Source organism: Sceloporus undulatus, chromosome 1 (assembly GCF_019175285.1).
Source record: "Sceloporus undulatus isolate JIND9_A2432 ecotype Alabama chromosome 1, SceUnd_v1.1, whole genome shotgun sequence".
Taxonomy (NCBI): Eukaryota; Metazoa; Chordata; class Lepidosauria; order Squamata; family Phrynosomatidae; genus Sceloporus; species Sceloporus undulatus.
This window is the reverse complement of record NC_056522.1, coordinates 228531977-228545322: the sequence shown is the minus strand read 5'-3', so window position 1 is coordinate 228545322 and position 13346 is coordinate 228531977. Positions and strand designations below refer to the sequence as shown.

The window sequence follows — 13346 nt, the reverse complement described above, 5'->3', positions numbered from 1 at the left end:
GGGGTTCAGGGTGTGTAGCCTGCACTGGGTGACACCTCAAGAAGGCTGACACTCAGTCAGGTCCTCCTCCCATTGAGCCCTTCCCAGCTTCGCCACAGTAGGTGACATCGGGGTGGGGACACCACTGATTATTGCTACATTTGGCAACTAAAATATCTGTATAATATTATGATATAGCCTACACACAATGATACTGAGTCTAATTTGTTATTTATTGCTCCTTTTTGTTTGTTTATTAAATGTTCATATAATAATAATAAGGACAACAACAACAACAACAACAATGTTGACTTAAAAAGAAAGGAAACCAAAGCAGTAGCAGATCTCAAGATACTTAACTGCTTACCTCATCAGAGCCATCAGGACAATCATATTCTCCATTGCATCGGAAAGATGGTGAGATACATCCTCCATTGGCACATACATACTCACTTGAAGAGCAGGTTGGGAGTGCTATTTCAGACATACATTAACATTAGGAGAATACAGTAAATTATGAAGTAAATTTACAGCGCTTTATAAATAAAGGTTAATAATAATAATAATAATAATAATAATAATAATAATAATAATAATAATTGAAGTCATTATATAATTTAAGTTTAGCCTTTGATAAATTAGAGCCATATTTAATCTGCTACATTCTCAGTCATAACCCAGCATTTTAAGTGGTGTGGGGATCCTTCCTCATAGAACAGGCTCCCCAAAATAGACCCTTGACCTCCAGTGCACAGAAGGCAATGAGGCCAGAAGATGGGGGAAAGATGGAAGGATAAGTGTGTGTCTCCACTTCTTTCAGATGTTAGCTGTTCGGCACTCTACAGGGATGTTTGATTAAGAAAACAAATGCAGAATTTATTATTCATGTGACAAATTTCTGCCAGTTTTTCCCTCAGCATGCTTTTAGCTGCAAAGGACTATATCCAATATGTTTTTTTTTCTGTTCAGAGAAGGTTCATCCAGTCATAGATAGAGAGTTAAACTCACAGTACAGTTGGCCCTCCATATTTGCAGATTTGACTTTTGTGGATGTGATTATTTTCAGTTTTGATTCATATGTTCTCTATAGGAATCTCTAGGTCTTCCAGTGCAAATCTGCCAGAAGTTGACTATAGAGTTGTGCAGGAGAACCTAGAGGTTCCTAGAGAACACACTTCTCTGGACATTTGTAGGTCCTCCAGCATGATTCTGTGATCAACCTCTAGCAGATGTTGACCATAGAGTTGCACTGGAGTACCTGGAGATTCCTAGAGAGGTGTTCTCTTAGGTAAAAAGAATAATGTTTTTTTTATTTGCACTTTTCCCGCATTCACAGGGATTCTTCACTCTTAAACCCAATGAATGTGGAGAGACCACTGTACAAACTTTTATGTAAACACAGTTTTTATTCTGTGAATAAAAGTGTATTTAATTGCTTCTGCAGTCATTCAGTTACTATAGAACTATCAAAAAACCACTATGAGAAAAAAAATAAGCCAAATATTTGATTTGAGACAACTTCATCATATGTTTGATGATGATGAAAAGCACTGTGGGGAGAAAGAAGTGTTTCATGATTTATAGTCTTTGCTAGATCCATTGCTTTGGAGTTAACTATGAAGATAAAAGCACTGAGTGATCTAATTATTTTTGGGCACTACACTGACAGACAGTACACTGGGCTCTTAACTTCAGCTCCACTGTATTTTGTTCTTTTGCTTTGGCATTTCTGCTCTGCCACAGCTATATAATTCAAACTTATGTGGCAATATTGGTTGCTGGGTGCTGTTTTAACTTTCCATGGATAAGTGGGGTCAAATGCATCCTGAGAGCAATAAAATAATCTCATAAAAATAATCTCATAAAAATTTCAATCAGGTTTCCATATTCCACATTGTCTTTAGCAAAAACAAGCCACAAATTTTTATGTGGTATTTCAGTCCTCTCCTCAGTCAGTCTGTTCTGCCTATATTAGAATCACTAAGGGGTTAAAAAAACATACAAGTTTCCAGGGATCAAAATTATCCCATAAAATGTTGTTTAAAGTTATTAATATATGTTATTCTACCCAACATGATATGCCAAGATATCAGGGCATCTCCCGCTGGTAGGATACAGGGGAAGGCCCCTCCAACAGACCTCTGTCCTCAGGCAGTTTTATATGGAAACAGACACTCTCTCAACTGTTCATGTCCCAAGCAGTCTATGGCTTTAAATAGCATCACAGGACCTTGAATTCCAGCTGGAATTCACATGGCAAGCAATGAAATTATTTTAAAATGCTGTCATGTGGCTTTTATAAAACATTCTGGTCAGCAATCTAGCTGCTGCACTTTGCTCTAGCTGCAACTTCTGAGTCATCTTCAAAGGCAACCCCATATAGAGTTCATTGAAATAGTTTAATTGAGAAGTTACTCAAGCATGAACTGATGTGGCCAGGTTATCTCAGTCCAGGAATTGCCATAGCTGCTGGGGCACTTGAGTTGGCCTCAAACATCCTAAGCCATTATTCTCTTTTTATAATAGGCAATCCACCCAGCTCTCGAAATATCACTGCAGGTATCAGTAGTATCATATAGGTTTGCAAAATCCTGCATTACAATCTTGCATTTTTTGTTATCCCCCCCCCCCATTTTATACTTACTTCTGACTCTTCAAAACGTTTTTTTAAAAAATCATAGTTATAATAATATGTAAAAAAATACCGATAAAGTAAAAAAAATTGTCAAATCCCAACAAAATAGTTAATTCAGATTGCATCCACAGCACAGAAATAATCCAGTCTGACACCACGTTGATTGTCATGGTTCAATGCTATGGAATTCTGATAACTATAGTTTTGTGAGACATTTAGTCTTTTCTGTTAGAGAGCTCTGGTTCCACAACAAAACTATAATTCCCAGAATTCCATAGCCTTGAGCCATAGCAGTTGGTGTGAAACTGAATTATTTCTGCAGTGCAAATGTAGCCTCAGTCAAAAATTTTTAAACAATTATTGATCTACCCAGTTCTCAATAGTTGCTTCTACTTGAGACTGATATTTGCATTTATCCATTCAATAATTGTATTCATCCAGATCCAATAGTTTCTGGAGTCACAGTTGAGTCCTGCATCTGCAAATGTTTCTAAGTAACATAGACCTTCACTTCAGGAGTTGTACAGACTTACTGAAAAGTCTCAATCACTTTGTCTCTGACATTTTTGCAAAATGTGTTATTGAGGTTAACATTAAACACATCTGGGGTGCAATTTCACTGTTCTTCTCCTAAAGGGTTTGTAAAGCCACACACTTAATCATTTAGTTTTAATGCTGAACTACCGATGTGAACATGTGAATAGATCTTGTAGCACCTTTGCAATTATCTCTGTGAAAAAAGTTATAGCATAGACCTGGACACTTTCTTCTGATGCAGGAAACTGACCAAGTCTGTGAAAACTAATGCTACACCTTAACAATTCATGAAGCCTTAGATAAAATCCTAACATTTCATGAAGCACTGAAAATTTTTTCTACCATGACAACATATACTGTCCAACCTAGTAAAGTATAGTATAAATGCCTGTATGTTTTATATTCCAAAGGGTTGTGTGTTTTAGATTCAGACATATATGTAGAAAAGAGAGGAAATGTCCTAGTAGTTCAAAACCCAGTTTAGACTGTGGTTATGAAATTAATATTGCATTAACAGGATTCTAGATGTATAATAGATAAATAGCTGAGCAATGCACCAATGCCAGGAAATTTGCACAGGAAAAAACAACAAGAACTGTTTCTTATTGGCATAGTTGGGGGAAAAATAGAAATCTAGATGTGCCAGCATCAGCATTTGTCCAGTGGAAGATCTGGCACTTTCAAATGAATGCAAGGGTGGTCATTCTTCTTTCCTCAACTCTTAACAACATAGCAATTTCAAACCAGAATTTCAAGAATAGAACATTCTTTATTACAATAAAACTGTAATTAAAAGCCTGATCAGAATGACCATGGCCCGGTCCAGATGGGCCTCGAAGGACACCCTCGTTGCGTGCGAGGGGCAGTTCTTCTAGATGCTCTTTGCCCCTCGCATGTGACGAGGGTGTCAAAATGGCAGTGCCCTGTACAGATGGGTGCCACCATTATTACTTAAGTGCCGCCACTGGCTTTTTGCAGGTTCTTTTTCCGCCTGTGGGAAACCATGCGGTTTGTCCACTGCGTTTCCCCCCCCCCAGTGGAAAACTAAGCAACAGCAGACCGCTCTTTTGGGGGTCTGTACCGGGCCCTTATCTCTGAAATTAATGACCAAATGATGTACCATATCCCCCACCCTTCGCAAACAAGGGGACTGCCCGTTTAAATGTCTATACTGTTTTGAAATTAGACAACACTCAAATTGTTTGAACTTTTTTCAAAAGAAAAAGAAAAAAAGTGTCTCTTTTTTAGTCCAGAGTTGATCAAACACATTACTAGTTTATCTGTGATTTCAAGAGAGCCTCAGAACGACTAAGGAATGCCACTGTAACACCAAGTAAAGTTGAAGGTGCCATCTTTGTGACTGGCAGAAATGTACAGCAACAATGTGTTTCATGTAACCATTTTGTTTGTTCTGAACAAGTGACTGCGAAATTTAATTGTGCATAGGCTACCCAGGTCGAGTGTGTTACAGTTCCAAGGTTTGTGAGATTTGTTGTTGCCCTGAATTTACCACTCATAGAGTTGGAAGGAATCCCAAGGAAAACACAGTACAAGACCCTGCCTATGCAGAAATACACTACTAAAACACCCCTGAAAGATGGCCATATAAGCATTTCATCTGAGCTGTGACCAAAGCAGAATAAATACAGTATGACCTTTTATATCTTAAAACCACAGTAGTTTTGATAAAGCCTAGAATTGCATAACCCTTTTTATAACTGCATCATACTGTTGGCAGAGTTTTGTTAGAATGTGGTAGGATTTCATCTCTCCAGTTTTAAGTAGCTCTATTGTTAGGCCATCTGTTCCTGTTAGTTAATTTGTTCTAAATCCTTTGAGAGCAGCTTCACTTTTTAAAATTATGAATTTTTCATCAAAAAGTTCTTCCATGAAGAAATCTGTCATCCTTCATTTCTTTTACATATCTCTTTAGTATATTGCTTCCATCTTTCATTTATTTTTGCCTGATCATGTATTGTGTTCCTTTGCTGAGCATATAACATCCCTATTTGTGGTTTAAATTTCCCTTTGATTTTTTTTGATCTTGCAGAAGAAGTTTATTTTATCTTTTTTTTGACCTAATGTATTTCTTTGCACTGATTAGTGTACATTATCTTTGTCCCAAAGCAAAAGTCTCTTAATACTCAGGATTCTGGCACTATTTATTTCAAATTTTCCTCACAGTTCTTCTCTGTCCTTAACAATTTTAATAGTTTCAACAGCCATCCAATGAGACACCTCCCACCCGCTCATGTTCGCTAGAGACATCCATTCTTCCCTGTCAACATCTCTGGTTTCAAGCCAGTTTTTCTCATTCCTAGTCAGTCTTTATAGCAAAAGTTTATTCTTCACACGGTGTTCACATTCTGCAGGGGAGTTTGGGATTGCTCTGTTTTGATTTGTGACCAATTTCCTCCTGGATGCCAGCATAATATTTTTCAGTTTCTTCCTCTTCTGTCTTTGAAGCTAGAATATAAACTTGGATTATGGTTATATCCCATTCCTGTCCACTGAAGCTCACTCACACCAAGTATTGAATGTTTATATGTTCCATTTCTTGTTTTATGATGTCTAGGTTCCCCTGATTCATGCTTTTTCTCACATTCCATGTTCCTATGTCTTGTGCAACTTCAGATTTTCCTTTCACCTCTGAGTACGTCAACAGCTGAACATTCTATCAGTGTAAGTCCAGTATTAGCCACAGCACTAACCATAGTTGCCCTCTGCTCTTCTGCAGTAGCTCATTGAGAGCCTGCCAACCTGGAAGTCTCTACTTATGACACTGTCTCATCTTCTGACACTGAATTGTCTCATCATAGAGTTTTCAGGATAAAGGATATTCTAGGGGGGGGGGGGTACCAATGCCTCCTTCTCTGCAGTACTAACATTTTTTTTAGTTACGATGTGACTGTCATTGTCTCTGAAAGATCCTACATTAGTGCTACTACTGCTGGTGTCCAGTAGCTGTTTGGCTCATTTAATCTGTCTCCTCAAAAAGATGGTATGATATGGGAGACTCAGCTAGCAGCACTGCTAGAATAAGCATACAGTACCAGCACTATAAAAAGGTACTGGTACCACCATAATTCAAAGCCAATTTGACAGTAGAGAAGAACAGCACACTCTTGACTCATGTTAAACCTCTGAACAGTGTTATTGCACTTTTCTATTTGAAATACAAATATAACAACACTTGCACAAATATATTCATGTCAATGATACAACAGGGTTGTTGTTTTTTAAACAGATATACTGTTTGTGTAGTATATCTGTTTCAGTGCAATAAGTGTGATATACAGTTGATCTTAATAAAGATAATAAGGTGTAATAAAACAATGTTTTTTTATCATGTACATGCAAGTCATGTCATGTTTAATAGTGTTCACCCAATTTGTATTTATTTGGTTTCCTTGGTTACTTTCCACCTTGGTTCAGCATTTGTGGCATAATCTTTTTGCTGTCAACATCTCCCCTCCCTTTAATAGTGTAGGCCTACCAGAATGGAATTTTATTCAGCACCATAATAAGTTGCACATTTTAAGCAATAGCAAGCTACAGATCTCAGCTGTCCATTCCATGTAACACACTAGAATTGAATGAGACCTTTTGACTCCTAGACAGCTTGAGTTCAGAATAGAACTTCACAACAGAATAATAAATGTGGCATTAACATTTCTTCATAAATATGTAATAATGTTCCAAGCATTTTCCTTCAGTTTCTAGAAGTTTTATTCTCTGCTGATACTTCCTCCTCACCCCCTGTTAAGAAAGATTTACCTGCTTCACAATTTTTCTCATCTTCTCCAAGTATACAGTCATCATATCCATCACATTTCCACTTTGTGGATATGCACTGACCATTGGAGCACTGGAACTGGTCTTTTAAGCAGCCAGAATCACAATAGCTCTGATATAAACAAAAATAATTTGAGTAAGTAAACTAATGTACAGAAACTTCTGAAAATAAACAATATATGCTAGTTATTTGATATCAACTACCATAGTCCTAATTATCAGTATTTTTATAAAAGTATAATTATAGAATGGAATAGTTAGTACAGTTGGATAGTAGCTACAGTAGCATTACTTGAATCTAAAAATAATAAAGGTTTGTTTATTTCAAACCCTGTTCTTCCTGTAAACAGATCACCACAGAAGTGCACAAATTGTATAATATTTTATTACAAGTTTTTTTAATGCATGGCCATGTTATGCACTGGTTTTCATCTGACATAGCTCTTGGTAGCTCAATTCCCACATGCCTCTCCATTTATAGGCCCTTGCCTCATATCCCCATAGAATTCTAAACTTTGGGAGCTGCACATTTTGATGCACACCTTCCATTCTTTCAATAATCTAAACCTTTTCATTAAAACTTCTCAAAATTTGTATTCAGATGCATTTAACATACATAATCCAATGATACTTTCTCAGAAATAAACATGCATGCATACACATATGAGATACTATATATACATTCAGTAAGTAATAGACCCTGTTCATGTGGAGAATTCAGGTGTGTGCCTGGCTCTGTCCCTGATATCTTGTGAAAAGACTAGGACACTCATGGATATCAACAAGTTGAACAGTGCTACATTAAAAACAAAACAAAAAATTATACATGTGTGAGCAGTTGTTCATGCACATAGGGGAAATAGACTTAATTATCTCCAGAGATCCTACAAATGTAATATGCCACTAATTTCTAGACAAAATTATGAGGTGTTATGTGATTTTTTCATTTATTTTTTCCAAGTTTTAGGACTTTTTTGTACAAAATTAATTTGCCATGGTTTTTACAAATAATTAGTTGCTTTCAAAGCCATGGAATGCAAAAATTGTGGAAAGTGATCAATTATTTAAAATGCTCAATGGGGCGCTAAAAGATGTTGAGATTCTCTTTCTGACTGAGGATGAGAAAATTTGCCAATATAACTATCAACACTAAGGCCCAAAACAGACAGTCAGATGGGGGTGGCGCCCAGCCACTCCAGGGGCATGGCATTTACATGATGCATGCCCACAGATCACCTGGAGGCAGCAGTGGGGCTGCCTAAGGCAGTCCAAAACCAGCTCCCAAAGAAACTGCTATTTTTCTGTTCCTTTCCTCGGTTCATTTGGGACCATGGCAGGAGGCACCCTTGGGACCACAGCATGTGTTTGCCATGGGACCAGGGCAATTGGGCTGGGAGCCGCTTCTGACCCCTCCTAGATGCCCATCTGTTTCGCCCTTAACTCTTTGAAAAGAAGGAATGGAGAGAGGAGGAATGTAACAACACTTTTAATACCAGCTGATTTTTATTTTTGCAGGTGCTTTCATGGATATAAACCCACTTCTTCATATGCAATACAGAATGATATCCAGACTTTCGGTAGTCTTGTAAAATTCTCCCTTAACTCATCTCTTTCCTGAAGGGGTAGGCAAGAAATTTTGTGAACCTTCTCTCTTTTCACAGAATTAGATATTTCAGGAGTGAACCTTCTCTCTTTTCACAGAATTAGATATTTCAGGAAAAAGTGACACATTCCTGACAAATTTCCTAACGATCAAAGGTGAACATTTGCTCCAATTACATGTGTGGGTTGAAATGCTGTTTGAATTATCCTGTTTCTGCAGATTTGACCTCCCCCAGTCTCTTTATAAGCTCCCATTCAAAGCAAAATGTACTTCAGCAGCACAAAAAAATGACAGATAAAAACACATGTTAAAACCAGATATATAATACAAATACGGAGGGGAAAACTGTTCTTTTATTGTTTTCTATCAGCAACTTTTAAAGTTACATTTTTTTATTACAGCAGTCTGAATCTCAAAACCAGCATGTCTCATGTGGGCTTCTTACAATTGTAAATAATATACTGGTGCCAAGTCTACTAGTAAAAGAGCTATGGCACCCTCCACCTTAGTTGGACTATGACTCCTATTATCCTGAACCAGCAAGCTATCTGAGGATGAAGGGAGTTTTAGTTCAACACAACTGGGAATCCCTATACTGGGGAAGATGTTAGGGTTAGGTAACAGAAGTACATTGTTTTTTAATAGACCATTCAAAATCCTTGTTTCTATGTTGTTACCAAACCACACAAAAACAGATAGACAGATTTCTAACACATTTTCACTCACTCACCCTGCTTCATTTCCTCTGAATTTAGCTGTAATTCTCAAGGTAGCTATGAGGAAATATTTTTCCAGCATCAGTATATTGCTGCAAGGTCTGTCTCTTCTAACACAACTTCATAATGCAATGTTATGCTAGACTAACTGAGGCCTTGAGCAGACCAGAGGCTGTTCTGACCCCAATGGCAGTGGGACTGTGGTGACTGCATGCACACAGCCCTGATCCAAGCCATCACCATGGCCATGAACTGGCTGCTGAAAAGGAGCATTCCCTCCCATTCCTTTTGTGGCAGGGTTTGTAGTGCCTTAGGCAACTGCAGTGTGGCTTAAGCCCAATCTGAATGCCACATCCCTGGATCAGGCTCAAGCCAGCACAATTATTCCTGCTCTTTTCATTAAAGATACATTAGAAAGTAATACAGTGTCCAAAAGTTGCTCAAAATGAGTCCATGTGGCTTTAAAAAGGAAAAGTGGCATATTTAATATTGACTCTGGGAGACCAGGATTCAGATTCCTGCTCAGCCCTTTGGGTGTCTCAATCTCTTAGCCTCAGAGGAAAGCAATGGAAATGAAAACTCATGCTGGCTGAGGGATAGTTATAGTCCAAAAAAAATACATTTTCAGAGCTCTACCTAGACCACATTACTCAGTAAACCACCACACATCACAAAACACAATCATCAGTGTCCCTTTTGTGCTGTGTTTGACCATTAATCAACACTATGTGAAAAATATGCTGCACATATTTGGTGAATGTAATGGGAAAACACAAATTCTTCGTGCGATTTTTATGTTACTATTATGATCTCTAATACAACTACCAAGTGGAATCAAACCCTATACTAGCATCCTGTTATGTACAAGAGCATAAAAACAGTCACATGGCCTTGCACACAAAAAAAATGTAATGACATGTGATCCAATGTTCAGAGTATGCCAATATCCTACAGTGCCATTGGCCAATCTTGTTGGATAGGGATGGAATTGTGTGACCAACGGAATGTTGAGGGACTGCAACTCCCAGCAGCCTTAGCCAACATGGCCAATGGTGAAACATGCTGGGAGTTACAGTCCAATAATGTATGGAGGGCCACACAGCTCCCATCTCTTTTGAGTTAGATTAATTGACCTGTCCAGCTTTTTTAAAAAGTGACCTATAAGAAAAAATGGAAAAACTATGCATAATTATATATGGGGGGAAAAGATGAGATTAAGAATTTCTCTCCCTGCATTTGGTAGGAGGAGACCTCTGAGTGCTTTCCCCACTTAAACCAGTTAAGTGTTTGGAACAAAAGTACTTTAAAGTGTAAACCAAACACATCTTATCAGCAGCACCCCAGGTGATAAGTGCTTGATCTAATAGCCTGTCTGAATGACTGCTGCCTGCTGAGAGGCATTGTTTAGGTAAAGTATTTAAGCAATGAAAATCAAATTTTAAATTAAATTCTTACATTACTTCATTTGCAGATGACCATATCTGAAAATCCATACACTTCAATGAGAAGCTGGCATATTTCTCAGCTTACAAAAAGAAATATATAGGGATAGAGAGGGAAAAAATCCCATATGTTTAGCTAACAGCAACTAATAATCGTCACATTCCTAGCTTCAGGATATAAAGCATATTAACACAGTTGGGGGAGCAGAAGTGGGATGGAATGTAATAGGATCTAGAAAGATGCAAATCCTGATTCTTGCCCTAATTTTTCAAAGGGCTGCATAAGGTGATGCATGTCAATCACATCTTTACATTGGTTATTTAGTGTTCATGTGTGGAAGCAATAAATCTAATTACCAAAAATCTGTTTCCCAGGTTCAAAACTCTGTCTGAGAAGAGTTCTCTTGTTATATGTGTAGCAAGAGCTCTTATATTAATACATGCAGTGTATTGTAAAGCCATTGTCTTTCTTCATGTGTCTACTAATGGATTGGAATTTGTGAATATAATTCAATTCAGTTGTTTCTCTTTCTAGTCTTCCTTTTAAATTTCCTTGTTTAAAGATGGTGACCTTTAAATCCCATGCTGAATATCCAGGGAGTTTCAAATGTTCTGCAACTGGTTTATCACTTCTAATGTCATATTTGTGTCCATTTTGCGTAGAAACTATCCTGTTTGTCCAATGTAGTATAGAGGGGCATTGTCAGCATAGGCTGGTATATTTAAGGTTGTAGGAAGAACTAGTGAATGCACATCTGAAGTGGGTGATATTTTTGTCCCCCGTAATATTTCTCGTAGAATAGATGTAGGGATAGAGTTGGCATCTGGATTTGTGGCAAAACTTTGCCCCTGTATTGCCATCCGTGTTATGCATCCTATTAGGAGTATCTATTTCAGACTTCAAGGCTGTCTGTAGGCCAATAAAGGCCTGTCTCTCACAGCTTGTCAGAGGGCTGTTATTCTCCAGAACTGGTTGCATCTTGTTGATGCATTTGAGTGGTCTTAACTGGGGACTACAGGGGACCACTATAGGGTACTATCATTTTGTGCTATTGGTTTGTCCTGTAATAAGACTGTTCCTGGGAACTAAACTTGCCTTGTTAAATTGTTTCTTCACCTCCTGCCAGTGGTAAATCCGAGAGCTCTGAGTCTGTTTTGTGGGTCTGAGCAGATGCAGTTGCATCAAGTCTTGGCTGTAAACAGTAGATTTCTTAGTGTGTTCTGGATGGAAACTGGAGATATGTAAGTATATGTAGTGATCAAAATGCAGATGTTAATGTATGACATTTTTAGCCTGTGTACTAGTGTTGCACACAGAGTGACTCCTGTACTTACCATTATGCGATTGTGCAGTGGTGTCAAGAAAGTGAATTTGTTGTGAGAATTGTTCCAGACTCAGGCTGATGTTAGGGAAGTGGTTGAAATCCTGGTGAAATCTTTCAAGTGATTGCTCTCCATGTGTCCATATAATAAAGATGTCATCAAGATATTGTAGGTGGAGGAGAGGTTTCTGGGTGCATGTGCTGAGAAAGCCTTGTTCTAGAGTCAGCTATGAAGGTGTTTGCATACATATTTTGCCAAAAGCAAAGTAGTTATGTGAGTGCACAAACTGACAAAAGCTTACCTCATCTGAACCATCTGCACAGTCATAATCACCATCACACCAAAATTTTGCAGATAAACAATCTCCATTTGAGCAGTGAAAGTCTTTCTGAGCACAAGTTTGTGGTTCTAAAAAAAGAAAGTTTTTCAAATTCAAAATCTTTCAAAATATACTAGCCCCCACTTTCAGTGTCTTCACGCTAAAATCTAATTGTCTAAAAAGCTTGTGTGTGTGTGTTTTCAGTCATCTGTTGACTTATGACAAACCCTATAATTTCATAGGGTTTCCTTAGTAAGGAATACTCAGAAGTGGTTTTACCAATTCTTTCTTTTGAAATATAGCTTAACAGCATCTGTTATTGTTGGTGGTCTCTCATCGAAGTACTAACCACGGCTCACCCTGCTTGGCTTCCAAGATTAGAGGGGATTTTAAGAATGATATAGTAAGAATTGTAATCAATTAATTTATTCCTAGCCATAACAAATGATCTTCTGTTTCTGCGTTATGTACTTCTTGGTACCCTGGTGGCACAGTGGTTAAATGCCTGTACTGCAGCCATTCACTCAAGACCACAAGGTTGCGAGTTCAAGACCAGCAAAAGGGCCCAAGCTCGACTCAGGCTTGCATCCTTCCGAGGAGGTCGCTAAAATGAGTACCCAGACTGTTGGGGGCAAATTAGCTTACTTGCTAATTAGCTTACTTGCTGTTCACCGCTATGATCTTTGGAATAGCGGTATATAAATAAAACAAATTATTAATTATTATTATTATTCTTTTGTACTCTTACTTTTAACTTCATTTCAAAAGTACAATTTCATTTTTTAAAAAAATGCTCTATCACATTTAAACCCAACACATTTAAAATTCAAAGACCATTGATAATACTTACTACACTCTGATGTATTGATGTAGAGAATACTTCATCAATACAGACTCTTCACTTATTTAAAGGCAAATATATTTATAAAAATAAAGTTCTTTCTTTCCAATGTTTTTAACAATATGCTGTCTGAAGTGAGTATCTTGTAGTTGCAAA

The 13346-nt window shown here is 37.7% G+C and overlaps 1 protein-coding gene across 6 annotated transcripts in view; it reads right to left on the bottom strand.

Annotated features, from left to right (window-relative positions):
• Positions 1-13346, bottom strand: part of LRP1B (LDL receptor related protein 1B) — a 1051820-nt gene that overhangs the window by 100574 nt on the left and 937900 nt on the right. For all 6 annotated transcript variants that reach the window (XM_042437575.1, XM_042437584.1, XM_042437621.1 and 3 more), the window contains 3 exons: positions 12332-12438; positions 6929-7058; positions 347-453 (listed from right to left, as the gene is read on the bottom strand). In XM_042437575.1, the coding sequence (XP_042293509.1) occupies positions 347-453; positions 6929-7058; positions 12332-12438 (344 nt within the window). The remainder of the gene's footprint in view (positions 1-346; positions 454-6928; positions 7059-12331; positions 12439-13346) is intronic.